Below are 18,250 nucleotides of genomic sequence, written 5' to 3'. Positions count from 1 at the left end.
TAAGTTAAATAATATGTCATGGTGGGTATAATAACATTTTATTTAAATGAAATAATTTATTACAAGCGATATCCAAGTACAAATTTTAAATTATCACAGATTAAAACTCTTTTTAGCTTACACAATTTGAAATTTGAATCAAAATATGTCGCAACGAATACGTGAAGTAATAAATGTAAAAACATAGAGTAAATAGTATAGTATATCACAAACAATTTGATGTATTGCATCAAAATATTTAAGAAATCTTGTAAATGCTTTATACAAAACTGTTACCGCTTCTATAATACACATGTGGCGTGAACTATATAACAAATCTCAAAACTATCTTCACTTAACAATCTTACCTTGCAATTTAGACTAGACTATAGATAAAATATTTATTCTTAAGTGTACAATAAAATTATTTTCAGTAATAAATAATTAAAGTATTTGTATTTACTTTTGTTGTTTCTGTTGCTTTAATAACTCATCTATTTGGGCTTTATACATTTCTTTAACATCTTGTAAATCTAGTTTTAGCTCCTCATTTTCCTCCACTTTTTCCCCATACAACTGACAAAGTGTATCATACTGTTGTTGCAATTCATCAAATTGTACCTTAACCACATTCAATTCTGAAACACTGTTCTCAAGACCTTCCACCTTGGTCAACAGAGTGGATATTTCGGAATTCAGGAGAGACCTCTCTTGCTCTCGCCTGTTCAATTCCCATTGCAATTGTTGTAACTCGCCATCTTTTTGCTTCAAGTTCGTTTGAAGCATTTGCATCTCAAACATGTTTGTATACCTTGGAGTTTGTGATATATCGAACGGTTCATCCTGTGAACAAAATTTTAAAAACTATACTTCACAACAAGAGAAACACGTACCTGTGACCAAAACGAACTCGATAACGAATCAGCTACAGAAACTTTGCCTAAGCTTAACGTGGGCGAATTGCTGCCTGTTTGTGGAGACGATCGATCACCGGAAATTCGAGGTGGATCATTATTGTCCTCCTGAAAATACGTAATATTTTAGTTAGGTTTAAATAAATTTAATTGTGGTCTCACTTGTGTTATAATTTTCCGTTTTCTCTCCAGCTCGTTCGTTTCTTTTTCGATCTTCAATTGTTGCTGTAGGGAATTTATGTCACGTAATTGATCTTCTAGTTTTTGACTTTGTTCTTTCAGTTGATTCTTTAATTCGCCAATTTCCCTAAAAACTAAGAGTTAAATGGAGTTACTATAATGGGTACGAGTTAAAACCTTTTAAGCTCGTTCTCGCTGAGTTGCCGTTCTGAACTTTGTTGGTCCAACTTCATCTGCAACAATTGATGTTGATGGCTTACTGAACTCAACTGTCCTTCAACATCAGCGACTTTTGCTTTTAATTTTACGTTTTCTTCCTTTGCTGATCGCTCTGTATTAGTTGCCGTGACTAGTTTACTTTTTAATTCACCTAAAAAGAGCACATTACTTAAAAATTTCTAAGGAAGGATTAAAACTTACTAATTTTCATGGTAAGTTCTTGTTCCAAACTTTCAAAACTGGCGACTTTAATGTTGTGTGTGGCTTGTAAGGATTCTAGTTGGCGAACCAAAGGTTTACTGACTTCCAAAATCGATTGAGACAATTCCTCATTTCTGGCTTCTGCCTCCTCCAATCTCTGCAGCAAATCGTTGTTCTCTGCCTTTAGAATTTGCTCCTTCTTCAAAAAGTCTTGATCAGACTGTCTGAGTTTTGTTCGTAAATTTTCCAGTTGCGACATAATCTACAATAAAAGTAACGTGAATGAAAATGTGAGAGATCCAAAGCGATTATTGTACTTCTTCGTTTTGTGATTCGGTCATTTTTTTTTGACTTTCTAGATTCTGGAGCATTTTCTCTCTCGCCATCAGTTCCGAACTCGTTTTGTTTTTGTCCTGCAATTCCTTTTTGGCGGCGTCCAATGACTTTTTCGCTGTGTCGTATTTCTCCTTCAAATCGTCGAATTGGCTCTGCAGTTTCGCCATTTCCGTTTCCAGTTTCTTGTTTTTCGCCGTTAAATTGTGCACGGCTTCTATCTGCGACCTTTCCACTTCTTCTTTGGCTGTCAGGGACTTTTTCATACGGTCGTTTTCGTTCGAAAGGCTTTCGATGTTCTCTCTTAAAAAACACATTGAAGTTACGTGAAATACATGCAAAAGCATTACTTACTTCATGTGCTTCATGGTGGATTCGTTCTCTTTCTCCTTGGCCCGCAACTTTTTGATTATATTAGAATGTTGTAGCTGTTGTTTGGATAGTTTTTCCCCTTCCTCCCTCAGTTCTTTTATAGTTTCGTCCTTTTCGTTTATCAACGTTTCGAGTTCGCCCTTACTCATGCGAGTGGCTGCGTCTTGTTTGCTGTGTTCTAGCTGCTTTCTCAGACTATCTTTCTCTCTAATCGCCTGTTGGAATTTCTTCTCCAAAGCCGACAACCTTTGCGTGTACTCTTCGGTGACCTGCGAAATCTCTGCCGATTCCAACTGTTTGGACAATATTGCATCTAGCTGTGCCCTCAAATCTTTGTTAATATCCTGCAGCTCTGCGTTCCTCCTGTTAAAATCTATAAGTTTCGATTCACGCGACTCAAGTATGTCGGTCATTTCGGAAATGCGTTTGATCAACCTCTCCACTTCCGAAGAGTGCGAATCGTCGCTTATGCTTGAAGCTTCGGACAGCTCTCGGTTGTGACCCTTGGCTTTCTTCATTGTCATTTTCGACAGTAACGTGTCGACCGTGCTGTCTTCGTGCTTGATTTTGTGGCCGGTTTGTTTGGCGGGGCTTTGTCGACTCTGTGTCGAACTGGAATCGCCGTTAGGACTTGATATGATTTCAATGTCCGAGGATGTGGTCGTTTCAAGTTCGTCGCCAGAAGTATGTCCAGAAGTGTAATCAGAACCGATTTTTACCAGGTCTGATCTGCTTTCCGAACTAATTGGGGAATTTTCTCGGGGCGGCATCTCCAGTTGGGACATGCTGAAGCTGTCCTCTTTCCCCACCTCTGTAAATAATAAAATTAACAAATTGAACTATAATAGTTTAATTAAAAGCATTACCTAAAGGCACGTCAGCAAACTGTGCGGATTTGTCGCTGATCTTCTCCGTCATGGCATCAGCTAGCATGTTTTTTAAGTATGAAGAATTGCTGCTAGCTTCTGTGGTGGTGGTATCGCTGCTGCTTTCCATGATGTCACTCGCCATCATCGTTTTATCCGACTGAGAACCCTCGTCAGTCGACGTGTCCATTTGACTTTCTACAGTCAAACTCTTTAAACTATCATTGTCCTGCGGAATGTCGATGATGTTCGATTTTTTAAGAATATCAGGTATGTCCTGATTACTGCTTTGGGGCTGTGTGTCGATTAGCACGTGTTTGACTTGCGCGAGAGGAAGATGCATGGTGCTGCGACTAGGGGCACGAGTTATCGCCTCCGACACGTTGAAAATCTTGTCGGGACTGCCAGAATCGCCGGCACTTTCGGCCATCACCTCCTGGCGCATGTATGTGTCCTTTAACATCATCTGGGGTTTCATGTAAATGTTGAAGGCAGAGTCCAAGACTGTGGCCGACGTGCTCTCCGAAATTGATGTATAGGACATTGTATCTTCGGCCACGCTGTTCTCGTCGAGATCATCCGGGATCACTTCCACACTTTCCGGCGAAATTTTTTCACTTATGGAACTGATTTGTACAAATTAATTTAGTTAGACTTGACTTTTTTGTTATTTTTTACCTAGATTTTTCCCAAGGAGATTCAATAGGTGAAACAAAATCGTCGGTGTTTTGTTGTGACTCCCTTCTGCTACTACTTTCAGTTCCAATAACTTCAACTGAACTAGGACTTGTCAAACTTTCTGGTACCACTTCCACTGATTCAGATATTTGCTTAGAATCTATAAAATGACAATACTAAATACAAATAAATTGATTAAAACAATACAAACCTATTGCTGAACTAGATGTTGACAAAGAGTTGGTCACAGAAAGTACATCACTCTCAGGACTTGTAGTGCATTCAGTACTAGGTGTAATAATATCCAAACTTTCAGAACTGTTTTTTCCACTTTCTGTGCTGATTGCAGATAATCTGTTAATATAAGAACTGGGTGGTTTCTCTCTTCTTTTAACAACTAAATGATTTGTTTGTGAATGATGACTTGGTTCAGAATCTGAAATAAATAACTCTTAATTTATTACTTTAAATCACTAAACAGTCATTTACCTAAATTAATCTCAATCAGTGGCTCTGTTCCCGTTCCTTCACTTGCATAGGTCTCTGTATTTCTACAATCATCCCCTTCACTGATAGATAATCTAGTAGTTTGTCCATCACCTTCATCACTCTGATGTACAACTAATTTACTAGAACTGAAGTGCTCTGTTCCCATATCTAATGAATCATCCAGACTATCAATAGAAGTGGACTTCTGTGTTTTTGCAGCTTCTGCTGTTTCAAAGAATGACCCTGTGAAGGAGCCCCATAAACTAGTTGAAAGTTTTCCCTGTTTTATAGTGTCCTCTGTATTTCTCCTTTCATTTTTGAAATTCCCAGATTCAGTGATACCCCATGTACCAAAGAAGTCATCCGGGTTTGTGTCAATGGGTGTGCTGATAGAGGCGGCGTTTGGATCCTCCTTGATATCTAAGGCTTTATCTATCGTCTTTTGAGCTTCTTTTAAGGCTGTTTTAGCCATACTAGCTAAACCTGCTGCATCAAACCAACTCATTTTTGTTACATTATACAATTAACCTAAAAAATGTCACTTGATAATTTGATTTAACAACTGAATGATATATTACACCGCTTAATTTATGGTTCAGTTTTTACCTTCAATAACGTTATTTACATGGCACAAATATAATTATTCTAAGTGTTTTCAACTTTTGACGTTGCTGTCATTCATTGACATATCGCACTGTTTTTGTTGACGTTTACACTTTGTCAAAATTGGCCATCATTTTAAATTTAACTTGCTAATTTTTAGATTCTAGAAAACTGATAACACTAACATTATTATCAATATAACTAAATTTCTCATAAATAGTATAATGTATTATAAAATAATTGTGATAAATAAATAATAAATTACTTTGGTTTAAGTGTTTGACTTGTTTTTTAAGTTTTATTAAATAGTACAAATTTTCTAAATTTTATTGATTAATGAAAAATATGTTAATTTAATGAAATTAAATGAATTACGAAAATAAAATACATCTACAATTAAATGGGAAACTATTTCCAACGCTCTAGTGGCGCAATTGGTTAGCGCACGGTACTTATAAGACAGTAGTCGTGAGCGATGCCGGGGTTGTGAGTTCGAGCCTCACCTAGAGCAAACTTTTTACGCCAATTTATAATTTTTGAGATGACATGTACAGTTTATTTTAATAAGTTTTAGGATTAAATAGATAATTTTATTTTAATACACTATAAGCGGGTCTGGTAAAAATACCCGTCTAGAGAACTGTTGATTGTTAGTGAACTGGGTAATTTTTACCTTTTTGAATGTACTTACTTTAAAAGCGGGGTGAGATAATTTTACTCTATTGGTTTACATACGGAACTGAAAGAATTATCTCTTAATTTTTGTTATAATTCAACAACTTAGTTTGGACTATTTTGCTGCCCACCTATAGTGTTAATTGAATAAAACAGAAATTTTAATATATTTATTTTTAATATATTAATTTATTAAAAGAACACATACATTCATACATAAACAAGTCACAATTAAATTGCTTTATCACATACATAATAATAATAATATATACAAAAAGTGGAATGAAGTGACCCTTAAACAGTATTGGATGGTTGACTTAGAGGATTTGAAGCAGGAGCTGTAGCTTGCCGCGTCACCATTGAAACCGCGTTTTGTAATACTTGTTTCTTAAGAAAATCTGACGTTACTGTACTCAAACTATCCTTGTTTCCAACCTTACATTTGATGTATCCATACAAGTTTGCCCCATTTAAAACCAGAGCAATCATTACCAAAAGCTGCAATAAATATGATATTATGATTGTTATAATCATCTAATTGTGTATGCATATACCAGCCACTCTAATTTCAATCCAAAAAGGGCAATTATAAAGAATATTCCCCAGAAGAAAGGTGTTAAAACAAGTGCTGTCCAAAATATGGTTGCTTCTCTATCATTTATCCGATTCTGAATTGGACCCTAAAAGGGGCCAAATATAGATTCAGTACAGACTCAACAACACAAATAAATATAAAATTAAAAACAAAACAAAATAAACCTTTCTAGATTCAAAGACCCAGTGGGAAACACCATCATCATCTATATAGTTCCACCACCTCAGGCCAACCATTAATCTGCCAGTAATATTTTTTACTGTCCAAAAATCCATGGATAATAACAAAACTACTGTCACAAAACTGGCTATGAAGCTGTTGCTGAACCATCCACATAACATATATACTACTACAGAGGCCCCTCTAAACGCTAAATGGAAAAACGTTACGTATGGATGTCTGCAATATAAAATATTAGGTAGGCATTTTTTTATGGTTTGTAGGTTATGACATACGTTAAGGAACCTTTATTTGTGGCGATATTGTCCTCCTCGCCGAAGGCTATCGTATCGTCATCTAACAAAGGCATCTAGAAACAAAATAGTTAGATATTTAACTTAGAACATTTATTTACATACCGTAGCTGACGACATGTTGTCAGCTATCTGTCATTTTGACAATAGTTATAAATCAGAAAACACCATACCCTGAATGGCAACAATCAACGTGCACTTTTGAAGATACTTAGAGTGGTGAATTTACATTTCGATATTGTTCGTATATTTTGCAGAAAATAAATATTTTAATAATAATTCATTTAAGTAAATTAAATTATATTGAGACACTGATGACATCTAAAACAAATACTATTAAATAAACATTGTGTCTAAATTACAGGTTCCTATTATTTTTTAATTAATTTTATTAATAAGTTGAAATATTTTAAAGACTATTATAAGATCATTAGGTTGAGAAATGAAACGATATATACAAGAAATACAAAATTAATACAAATATTTCGTATTCAGTGGCCACGAATGAATAAATTAATAAAGTTTCATTTATATCGATTTACTGAAAGACTTCTAAATTTTCTTATTTTTATTACCATTAAGTTTCTACTGGATTCTTAAAGAAAAGTGTTGTTAAATATAATAAATATTAAGAGTTAAATATGATAGTTCACACAGTACATTACAGTTCTCTTTTAGTTATTTAAGCTGAAGAGTGTCTAATTAGATTATCTTAAAAACAGAATATGCAATTCCTGAAAACCTCAATTTTAATTTTTTTAACTTCTCATAAAATATGGTACATATGTTTAATTATTCTATTACTAAATGAAAAAGGAACAAATATGATGGTTAATAATAAAACAAACATACATCTATTTTATGTAGTTAATCTGTTACAGAATATCTGATTAAATTATTCAAAAAACAGCAAAAGAATAAACAACTCCTGAAAATCTCAATTTCAACCTCTATAAAAAATTTAGTACATATGTTGAATTATTGTTTCTGAAAACCTCAATTTTAATTACTATGAGAACTATAGTACATACGTTTAAGTATGTTTAAGCTGAAAGATAATTAGCTAAAAACGTATAAAATGGATTCAAACATTTCCATCAATTTTTACGTTTAGAAAAAGTACAATTATAGTTTAAAAGTTAGAGGTTTCAAAGCGCAAAAGATGAAAAGATGATAATAGTTTAACTTTAATATATTCCGAAAATAGAATCTCAAGTAATACATTTAAACACTTACTTTGCGTTGCCAGTTACTATGTTAACTAATTTCTTTCTGGACCTACCTGTAATCAATGAAGAACAATTAACATCATTGTTTAATTGACAAATAAAATTATAATTTATCTTTAATTCCGTTTATCTGTTGTCTTATCGTATTTCCAATAATTTCAATGGATGGTCATCATACACTGGGCTGGTTACATCCATTCACGAAACCTCTACTCGTCCCTTTCCATTATCTAATCAAAAGGAAAATGAATGAAAACTCTTCTTCAAATGTTTCAACCAAAGAAAGAACAATTGAGGGGACTGTTTACTAACGCAAATTTTGATGAGCATCAAATTCAGTTTTTGAAACTGTAAAACAACTGATCCTTTAACCTAATTTGTAAGAAGATTGAGAATTCAACTCAATAATTCATTAATGTGGCCTCTATTTTTAACTTTACTAATTCAAGTAAAGTATTACATACTTTTAGTACACCTCTTATATGGCAAATCTATGCTGGTATACTGAGCTGTCGCAAAGTTACCTAGTAGAGCTTAATGGTTTCATTACAAAGTTTCCGGGTCAGGACTCAACAAAGGGTAAGAAAACAAAAAATAATTTTCTCATGACTCTACTCTAGTTTTCGGGACATTACTTGTCCAAGAAATGTACTGAATTTATTTCAAAATACTTTTATTTATATTTGTTACTGCCAAAATTTTGCACAACCTTACTTACCCAACAACTCTCAAAACTTTTACTTTGAACTACTTTTATTTGTATTTTTTAATATTAAAAATATGTATATGTATTAATTATTTATATAGTTTCTTTAATTTACTTCATAATAGGGTAAAAAAATCGCACCAGTTCAAGTAAACTATTAACTATTATTATCAATTTACATTAATTTATTTTTATTTGATTTAGTTATTGTGAAATAATGTTCTCTTGATAGTTAATAATTGGGACTACGTTGTATAATAAAAAAGTGTACCCTATTTTTACTATCTCTTATTTATGAGTCATGTATGTCATGTTCAACATTGGCTACACAATCAATCTTGACTTGCTGAAAAATTATTATATAATATTAAATAGAAACTTAATTTGTTATTAATTAATGTACTTAAATGTTATGTAAATGTATTTAAACATTACTTTAAAAAATAAAATTTAGAAAAAAATAATTGTTGATTTTAAGTTTAAATATAAAAATTTTAAAATTTGCGAATTAATTTTTATAAATCATAATATTGGATTTTCATGGTAGATTTGCTTTATTATTAAAATAAATCTACCATGAAAATCCAATATCCAATAGATAGGGCATAAATCACATTACTAATTAACCATAATAGTCACTGTAGCAAAGCGAACTGCACCACCGTTTTAATTTAAGGGGTGGGACCGTTTGCCCCCACCTGACCGATCGATACGAAGGTCAAATCGACCCTAACTTGGAGTTGTAATTAGATACAGATGTGAATAATTTCAATTCGAATCTCTTAATACATAATTGTTTATACTTAATTAATAATTATCATTAGTTTTGCATTCTAATATATAATATAGATACTTATAAATTTTCTCCTTTTTCTTATTCACTACATATTTATTACAAGCTATTAAGTAAATTGTTTTGTATTCATTATTAATATTAAAAATTTTTAAGTTAGTAAAGTTAAGTAATTAAGTAAATTAATATTCTTTATACATATTTTGTTGTTGTTAAATCAAAGTATACAAAATTAATAATAATTAGATTAAAATTATAATATATATATATATATATATATATATATATATATATATATATATATAGCAATTTTTTAGATATTAAAATATATTAGTTAAGGTATTTAATCTTTTAGTTTTACTTGAAATAAAATTGATTATTATCATTAGAATTCCTTAACAATGTACTATTATTAATAAATAATGAATAAGAAATACGCAAAGGGTGTTGCTCTAATTGCCTGAATGGAGATCACAAGCCAAATATTTCGCCGTTATCCATACCTGGAAAACCCAATTCCAATATATTTTTAGTCCTTTGTTGTAATACAGGGCTTTCTAATACAAATAATAAAATTTAAATATCTTGTTTAAAATATTGGTATATTCACTTAGTAAATCAAATATAAAATTTATTTCTAAAACTAGACATGGATTACAAAACGGAGAAAATTCCTCGAACACAATCGGGAAGCTGACAAGTTTTCTCCTGCATTTCGGTCTCGACACCGTCACAACCTTGCAAACAGTGACGCCATCGAATTTTCCTTCCCCTTCCGCACGTTACACTGCACGGAGTCCATTCGTTCCAGTTTTCCCATTCATCAGCGTCATGGCTAAGCTTTACGCGTTTCTTACCTTTGTTATCTCGTTTACCTTAAATTTTTACAACTTATAATACTATATAATAGTGATTATTTTTGGAAACCTAGTAGGTTGGTTAATTTCACTTACCTCTGCCTAGGTCTTGAGAAAAGAAAAACTGATTCAACACTTCTTGAACTCGTACCAAGTTAGGATCTCGAACTAATTCGTTCCTAGCACGAGAATCCTTGTAAAGACGTTCGATAAATAATGCGGTGTTATAAACATCATCTTTATTGCTTACAAAGTTCTTTACACTAGGTTTTTTTGATTCACCCAAGGCATTTTCATATGGAATCCTTCTATTTGACTCAGCAGAGTCCCTGAATTCTGCACTATGTATGCTTTGTACTAAGATTATTTTCAATACAATAAAGAATAATGGTAACAACTTAACATGACAAATTTCGAGTGACATTTGTTCAAATCAAAAATTTACACCAGCTAACTATGTTTTTCAAGTATACATTATTGCACAAGACGATTTTTTTTTAATACAGGCTGAGGAAGATATAATAAAGTTTTATCACGTTATTGTATAACAAATTGGACTAAAGAAGAATTGGCATATTCTGAAAAACACTTCATTATATCTTCCATATCCTTTAGTATATTATTAAATATATATATATATATGAATACATTATATGGATGGCTTTTTTATAAAACATTTAAGACAGCCGTTAGTATCTAACTTATCTATATAAAATGGAATCCGAGATTATATATATATATACAAACAAGTTTTAGGTTGAATAATTACTAAAAACATAGATTGATTAACTTGTTTCAGTATCAAATTCCATCATCTCAGTGATAATGACATTGTTACTGAATGCCTAATATGATAACATGTTTTTCTATACTGTGTAACAGCTGCTTAATAAAACTTAAATCACAATTCAACAGTAAAAAAATAATGAAGCACTTTTGGACAACAGTTTGTTTAAAAAATTTTGACTAGTTTAACTAAAATGTAAGTCCACAGAACTTGTCCTCAACTAATCTGAATGTCTCATAATCCAAACTCCTCCAAAAAAATTTCAAATGTCAGTCTTGAAGTGTAGTCTTAGGCCTGTAATAAGAAACTAAGGTATATTAAACAATTGGCTATATTGTTTAAATATATTTATTGAATATTCATAAAAATGTATGAGAAATTAGTAAACAATCACAATTATCGGTTCAAGTTAAAGATACTGTAAAAACCGATTGTCTTAGTTTCCAAAGTAAATAACAACAACATAAATTAGAATGCATATTGTCCATGCAATTTTTAATCTTGTAAATAGTTTGTAGGCACTTAAAACGGAATGTATAAACAAGGTATACAAAGTTCATAGAAAATTTCTATCAAAATCTAGATCTGTTTATATTTTTTTTTTGTTTTGTTTCAAAAGCACCCTGTTGTTTATCAAAACGACCTTTTCAAATTTTGATAAAATCTAAATGCTGCCTACTTCACATATATAAACTATTTAAATTAAGTTTACATAAGTTTTCATTTCCTCAATTTTCAATCATAAATATTTAATACTAGCGAAATAGGAAACTAGCATAACTCGAAACAAAAACTCATGCAAATATTAACCTGATACTTAAGTCTTATATGATCGTCCATTACATATAAAACTACCTGCTTCACCATCAACACATGGATTGCATTTACCACCTGTTCCTCTTTAATTCCTAAACATCTCTCAAACAATAACAATTTATATATTGATCGTTTCGGTCATACTAGGTGAAAACCATTTCGAAAACGAGATTATAAAAGCCAAATAACTACTAATAGGGTTGAACAAATATGAGCAATCTAAAATGCGCATCGATAATGTTGGAGGTGACCATATACCTTTAATTTTAATCCATTTACTGTCAAATAATATTGTAACAAGACTTAAGATTTAATCAGCGTTTTTTATGGTAGCTACGTGCCCTGTTGTAATTAATTAGTGGCAAATAGAATAAATTAAAGGAATGAGTTCAGTGTGTAATAAATGTTACAGTACCAGATATATACAAGTGTCTTAAAATTATCTTATAATATAAATATAAAAAATATAATTTTTCGATGTTTGCTTATATTTGGTCAACAGATTATTAAATTTCGCCCAGCACTTTTTAATATCAGAAGTATGACCTGTTGAAACCGAGGTGGTAAATTCGTCAGTCTTTTTCTATCCGTTCATTCTAACACATCAAATATTCTACGTTACTTGGTTTATATAATTACATAAAAAACGGTACTGTTAATATTTAAGAAAATAATTATTTATGTTCAATTTGCACCAGTTTTATAATCGTCATAAATTATTATGCACACACTGCATAATAATTGATGAAGATTAAACATAAACTGAGAATACAACAAACATCAGTATTTAGCAAAGTAGAAATTCTAACTGGAAGGTAAAGAATGAAGAGTTTTTAAACGTTACGTCACAAGAATAGCTTGTATTTGATATGTACCTCAAATTGTAGTATTTATTTTTTCAAGTAAACCTAAAGAGCTCTCTTGCAATTATAAATATTGTTCATATAAAATTATCAGTGCTACCAAAAACATTTGTGAAATATAATAATACATAAAATATAAAAATTGACAACGTAACTACGTTAGTGATACTTTTCTTTTAAATAACAATTGCATAAAGTCAATTTTATCATAAGGAAACTGAAATAATCTTAAATTAGATCGTCTTGTATGTTTAATCTTTAAAATAAAGATACGCAATGAGGCCACCTCCCAAAAGTATCGAACCTCCTACAAGTAATGGTTTAAATAGTGACCTCTTCAATTGTGTCCATTGCTCATTCATTTGCTGGCGACGCTTCATGTCTCTCACTTTCGCTTCGATCTTTTCTTTCCGTTCCACGCGATTCCGATGTCTCAGCTCCGAAGGCGAAATACTGCAAACACAAAAATAGAAAGATTAATTTTTACTTCAAACGCATATTATTGTGACTTATACCTGTTACTTAGATTAGAATCATCAGACTTTTCGGAGGCAGGACTCTCGGCCCGTTGTTCATCCTCGCTGTGTGAATCCGGACCGATTTCGTCTTCGCTGCTTAACTCGTCCTCCTCGCTGGGAACATCCGGCAATTTCCCGCTCGGAATACGCTGCAACCAACGTTATCAATCACAATTCATTAAACTTTCTAATTGTAACTCACATCATCGATACCGTTCCCTAATTCCAAATCGTCGCAGGACTCGCTGGCCGGTATCTTGGGCAGTGGCCTCTCTTCGATCGACACGAAACCACCGTTTACCACTTTCTTTTCCAGGCTCTCACCTCGTGGCGGCGGAGGAGGCGGCTCTTCGTCCGAACTGGACGCACCTTCCGATACGATGTCTTCGTGACTCTCCACGATTTCGGGGTCCTACGACAGAAATGCGTGTTACGACGGCTCGTGGAGCAGCCACGTATTACCTTTCATTTTTTTATCACAAAGAGTTTCAGACATGGAAAAGAAGGTTTTTTATTTACTTACGTACATAAATTTTAATAAATTAAAATCGTTTGGTGTACGAGGAAGGAGATGTTGTTGATGGAATTGGTTTTATTTACCTCTGCGTTTGGATCTAATAGTTGTTTAGCACCTTCTATGATTGCTTGATATGAAAATCGGAGCTGTTCCGGAGTCTGGATCAGGCCCATACGATATTTTCTCATTTCTAACAGGATTTCCTTGACGTCTACCGAATTTAGGCCGAATTTTTCGATCTGTAACAAAATAACCATACTTTAAATTTATTTAGTTTTATGTGTTAAAAATTAAAAGATGCGATGACTAGTCAATTTAAAAATACTGTATTATCTTGAGACAATTAATCAAATAGTATTCGCACATATTTTAGTTTAAAACGATGTGCAAATATTTAGAGTAAGGTTTTAACGTACATGAAGAGATTATATTAATTGGAATATTATATTAAATGTTCATTAAAAAATATACGTGTGTTTATTTTTTTAAACAGGTGTAAAAAGTTTTTACTCGTACATATACAATAAAAACAACTTTTGAAAAATATTTGGCTAAAAATCTGGAGATGCGCTTAAAATGTCTAAATATGTTTTTATGTTATCCTTATTTGTATTCATTGGTTATTATCAAGTATATTAAGGAAAATATTTCTGTGTTGATTGTTTGATATAGCCAGTCAGCAGTTTTTATTTAATGCCTGAGTTTATTTGTATCTGTTAATGGCATCTTACTAATTCGGTTCTTATAAACAGAATAAAAGAATCATAATAATATAAATAAATTATTGATCATAAATGGTTGTTATGGCGTTTCATTATCAGTTTTCGCGTTCTAATTCAAACTAACACTATTCGCATATCTCGGTTAATTTAATTCTTCTAATCAGTCAATTAGTCGAAACCGTTGATAATATTGTAAAACTAAGATTAATTCAGTTCTCGGAAAACAATAATAGTGTATTATTAACGTGTATCTTGTGATATTCTGTGAAAAATATAATTATTTAGGAGAATTCATGTGACAATTTCATTATTTAATAACAAATACGACATTTAATATTAAGAAATATTATTTTATCATTATTTCATCATAAAACATAAATATATTTATTTTTATACTATACTATAACTATAGTTTGCAGTTTTTGGTATCTATAACAATTTTTTGGATAGATTAAAAGTGTAGGTTATGTATTTAATATTTTTTATACTGATTATAGTATTTTTCATTTTTTGTAGTTTTTACATCTTTAATAATTTTTATCTTACGGGATAATTCACCTAACTTGTTCTTTGTGGAGAATGTAAAAAGGTATTCATTTAAAATTTTTATAGCAATTATAATTAATTTCCTAATTTATTTTGAACAAAATTTCATTTACAGTTTTGACGGAAGTGACATCAACTATGTTAGTTTCAATGAAATACTCTGTTTTTAAATTTCATGTGTAATGAAACAGTTATAGTTCCTAAAACCAATAGTTTCTGTGTGTATTTTTTTCCAAATTTTTTTTCTAAAATGTGTATAATCAGTTCTGAAGGTGGAAAGTTCATTTTTGGCATACACGTTAAACAAAGACCAACCTCCTAGGAGTCATTTTTATATATAAATTTTATAGTGTTTTATTTTGTATATTAAAACATCAATAATTGTGTTTCTTTCAATGGAGCACTCTCTATATTTGAATCCAATAGTTTTTGAATTACTCATTTTTTCCAAAACTTTTGATAGGTAGAAGGTCTAACTAAAATGTTTCTAAAACCACCAGTTTTGATGAGGGAAAATTTATTTTTGGCATACTCATTAATCAAGGACTATACAATAAGGAGCTGTACAAAAACATTTTAATTGAAATAATACATGAAATTTAAAAATCCAAACATATATAAAGTGTGTCATTGAAAATAACAAAGTTAATGTCACTTTCGGAGAAATTTATAACGAAATTTTGTTCAAAATAGGTCAGAAAAGTATCTGCTAGCTAAAACCACCAATTTTGATGCTGGAAAATTCATTTTTTGCATACAAATTAACCAACAAGTAACCATAATTAATAAAATATAAACGTGTCATTAAAAATAATAAAGTTAATGCCACTTTCTAGGAAAGTGGAAACGAAATTTTGTTCACAATAAAATAGAATTATTGGTCGACATTTGTTGGAATTATTTCCTAACGTTTCGCTAGAACGAGTGGCTACTAGTATCTTCAGAGGTCTGATTTGGTTCATGTTATGAACTGAACAATATGATAAGATATGGAAACAATGGTCATGAAAGCCTCAACCTTTGCACAAGTTGTAATTGCTAAAAATTTCAAAACAATACTTTTTCCCGTTCACGATAACCTTTTAGTGAATAAGTTAGGTGAATTATCATGTATTCTTTTAGCAGTATATAGTATGAAGAATGTAATTACTCTATAATAATATATTATAATGTTTGGAAACTTTAAGTCGAGACAACTTGGTTGTTTTATTTGCGTTAACTTAAGCCACAAAATACTCATATTATACCTAACATTTTGGGCGTGTTCTGAATACTTACAAGCACTAAACACGAATCGACGAGACAAAACGTGCCGGAGCGTCCGATGCCGGCCGAACAGTGGACGATGGCCGGTCCGACGGTCGGTTCGAGCACGTTCGCCGAACGGACCCTGCGCAGGAACTCAAGAAAGGCGGTGGGCGAGCCGGGCACCCCGAAATCCGGCCACGTGATGTAATGAAACTGGACGATGTCGCGCGACTCACCGGTCTCAGTGTCTGTAAGCCGGAACTCCCTGGTCAGATAGTACGAGTGGTCGTGCTGTTTAACGTACTCGACTGTTAAACCGACGTCGGCCAGCGTCAGCAGATGGTCGGGCCCGATCTGCGGCCAGTATTGGTAACACTTCTCCTGTTTCTTTTCGATCAGCTTGTTTAGCATCAGGATCGCCTTGCTCCGCTGCTCCCACACCATCAGCCAGAAATGGCTGACGGTGTTGGCCAGCGGGCCCTGGGTCAGGATGTACTGCCGGTTGGCCTTTTCGATTTTGATCAGGTTCGCGTTTATGTAGTCGCTGGCGCCCCGCTTCAGTATTATGCGGCTGTGATCGAACGGGCTCACATCTCTGTAGCGGTTCAGGGATTTGTTTTGCGGCTTTATTGCTTCTGTACAGCTGTCCTTGCTGCTTTCTGATCGGATCCTCTGTAAATACAAACGAATATATACATAGGATAAATATAATAAAAACCAATAATACTTATTATACAATCAACAAACCCAAAATTCCATATCTAGGTAGTCAAATCAATAAAAGTATGATTCAGACATTGTAAACTGTTGTTCTCAGTATAGTTGATATATTATTTTACTTCAGAGAAATTTTTACTTCTATGAACACATACTTATGTTTCCCATTAATTTTAATGTCTCATTTAAGTAGAAATTAATTCTTTTTACAGTTCTTAATAATATTATTCAAATATGTATATAAATGTTAATTCATTGTCTCTCAAGTAAGGAAATAACATTCTTAAACACTATTGTAATGCGTAAAAGAATATAGAAAGTAGAATAAGATAAGATCAGTGCAACCCAAGCTTGAATTAAAGTTTGTATACTCTAATAATCATTTTGCTGATGAAAGTGGATGAAAGGAGAGGATGTTTATATCTAAACATCCTTCATTGGTTGATACAATATGCTTTTGTGTCAATTAATATTTCTTACATTAAATATAATTAATAAATAAATCATTACATTACTTTTTTATCACATGATTTAATTGAAAAGAATAATACTTTAATTTTATAATTGTAAAAAATTAAAGATAATAGTTTTAAAGATAAAAACCATTATAATTGCAAAGAAATTTTAAATATTTACTTGTACAAGTAGTGATATGTACAAAATTTACAAGTAATCAAAAATTTCAAGCCTGATACACTTAATCCAACTGCTTATTAGGTACAATAACCTTTGTTTCAATTAAATTGTCCTATTTTACTGGTACCATAAGTTGCTTGTGAGAAATTCACGATTCTGTAAATCGAGTATATCTGAACATTATGCAATGATTTATGTTAAAAAAATGAAAATTTATATGAAACAGCTTTCAAAGTGATATTTATATTTTTATATGAAATATATTTTTAATGCTGACTACTTATACAATGACTCATGGTAATCCATCTGTGCTTTCATAAAAGTTTGCCAACGTCCCTGATTAACAGAAAGCAGATAACCAGCGGATAAAAATGAATGGGAGCATGCAGCAAGTTTACCTGGTAAATTACCGGCCACTCGTTTTTCGCATTGATGTCCAAATATTCACTTTCGATATTGTTGCCAGATGTCATTTTCCTCACGTTTCGCACTACCAGAACCAAAACCTACAAAACTACGGATATCGAGCAGTTTTCGTTTGAGACACTTCATATGTACTGGACAAACCTTAATAATAAAAGCTACAGTAAACGTTTCCACACCATTTTTAAAAAGAGACAAACGTTCGCAATTCTAGGTACAACAGACAGAGACGGAAATAGCTCAGCTTCATGGAAAACAGACAGATGTCAAAAATTCAACTCGCGGGGTATAGAAG

The 18,250-nt window shown here is 32.1% G+C and overlaps 4 protein-coding genes and 1 non-coding gene across 11 annotated transcripts; 1 reads left to right on the top strand and 4 right to left on the bottom strand.

The window, feature by feature from the left end:
• Positions 1-21: 21 nt before the first annotated feature.
• On the bottom strand, positions 22-4,933 carry LOC109606602 (TATA element modulatory factor-like). Of its 2 annotated transcripts, none has more exons than XM_049963784.1 (12): positions 4,810-4,933; positions 4,232-4,759; positions 3,954-4,178; positions 3,743-3,902; positions 3,065-3,690; positions 2,181-3,009; positions 1,811-2,129; positions 1,494-1,755; positions 1,251-1,443; positions 1,056-1,200; positions 873-1,001; positions 22-822 (listed from the first exon to the last, which is right to left on the bottom strand). In XM_049963784.1, the coding sequence occupies exons 2-12, from the start codon at positions 4,734-4,736 to the stop codon at positions 439-441; spliced, it is 3,777 nt and encodes a 1,258-aa protein (XP_049819741.1). In that variant the 5' UTR covers positions 4,737-4,759; positions 4,810-4,933; the 3' UTR covers positions 22-438. The 2 variants fall into 2 exon arrangements, with proteins under 2 accessions (XP_049819741.1, XP_049819740.1); XM_049963783.1 differs by having other exon boundaries at positions 4,838-4,896.
• Positions 4,934-5,253: 320 nt separating this feature from the next.
• Trnai-uau (transfer RNA isoleucine (anticodon UAU)) lies at positions 5,254-5,345 on the top strand. The gene is given in 2 exon segments: positions 5,254-5,291; positions 5,310-5,345. It is a non-coding gene; the product is annotated as a tRNA-Ile (tRNA).
• A 320-nt stretch (positions 5,346-5,665) lies between these two features.
• LOC109606404 (uncharacterized Golgi apparatus membrane protein-like protein CG5021) lies at positions 5,666-6,834 on the bottom strand. 2 transcript variants are annotated; one of them, XM_020022975.2, is made up of 5 exons: positions 6,683-6,834; positions 6,560-6,633; positions 6,269-6,503; positions 6,064-6,177; positions 5,666-6,007 (listed from the first exon to the last, which is right to left on the bottom strand). In XM_020022975.2, the coding sequence occupies exons 1-5, from the start codon at positions 6,695-6,697 to the stop codon at positions 5,804-5,806; spliced, it is 642 nt and encodes a 213-aa protein (XP_019878534.2). In that variant the 5' UTR covers positions 6,698-6,834; the 3' UTR covers positions 5,666-5,803. The 2 variants fall into 2 exon arrangements, with proteins under 2 accessions (XP_019878534.2, XP_019878527.2); XM_020022968.2 differs by having other exon boundaries at positions 6,064-6,189; positions 6,683-6,833.
• Positions 6,835-9,919: 3,085 nt separating this feature from the next.
• On the bottom strand, positions 9,920-10,586 carry LOC126264509 (uncharacterized). Of its 2 annotated transcripts, XM_049962800.1 has the most exons (3): positions 10,413-10,586; positions 10,259-10,355; positions 9,920-10,180 (listed from the first exon to the last, which is right to left on the bottom strand). In XM_049962800.1, exons 1-3 carry the CDS (start codon positions 10,584-10,586, stop codon positions 9,960-9,962), a joined length of 492 nt encoding a protein of 163 aa, XP_049818757.1. In that variant the 3' UTR covers positions 9,920-9,959. The 2 variants fall into 2 exon arrangements, with proteins under 2 accessions (XP_049818757.1, XP_049818756.1); XM_049962799.1 differs by having other exon boundaries at positions 10,259-10,586.
• Positions 10,587-11,106: 520 nt separating this feature from the next.
• Positions 11,107-18,206, bottom strand: LOC109606989 (tyrosine-protein phosphatase non-receptor type 61F). Of its 4 annotated transcripts, XM_020023527.2 has the most exons (8): positions 18,100-18,206; positions 17,931-18,046; positions 16,210-16,851; positions 13,747-13,902; positions 13,349-13,558; positions 13,144-13,295; positions 12,962-13,081; positions 11,107-11,243 (listed from the first exon to the last, which is right to left on the bottom strand). In XM_020023527.2, the coding sequence occupies exons 2-8, from the start codon at positions 18,003-18,005 to the stop codon at positions 11,219-11,221; spliced, it is 1,380 nt and encodes a 459-aa protein (XP_019879086.1). In that variant the 5' UTR covers positions 18,006-18,046; positions 18,100-18,206; the 3' UTR covers positions 11,107-11,218. The 4 variants fall into 4 exon arrangements, with proteins under 4 accessions (XP_019879086.1, XP_019879072.1, XP_019879080.1 ...); XM_020023513.2 differs by lacking the exon at positions 11,107-11,243 and having other exon boundaries at positions 11,280-13,081; XM_020023521.2 differs by lacking the exon at positions 11,107-11,243 and having other exon boundaries at positions 11,280-13,081; positions 17,931-18,038; positions 18,100-18,192.
• Between the last annotated feature and the right edge of the window lie 44 nt (positions 18,207-18,250).

This window comes from Aethina tumida, chromosome 2 (assembly GCF_024364675.1).
Source record: "Aethina tumida isolate Nest 87 chromosome 2, icAetTumi1.1, whole genome shotgun sequence".
Taxonomy (NCBI): domain Eukaryota; kingdom Metazoa; phylum Arthropoda; class Insecta; order Coleoptera; family Nitidulidae; genus Aethina; species Aethina tumida.
The sequence above is the reverse complement of the archived record's forward strand: the minus strand, read 5'-3'. Positions and strand labels throughout refer to the sequence as shown.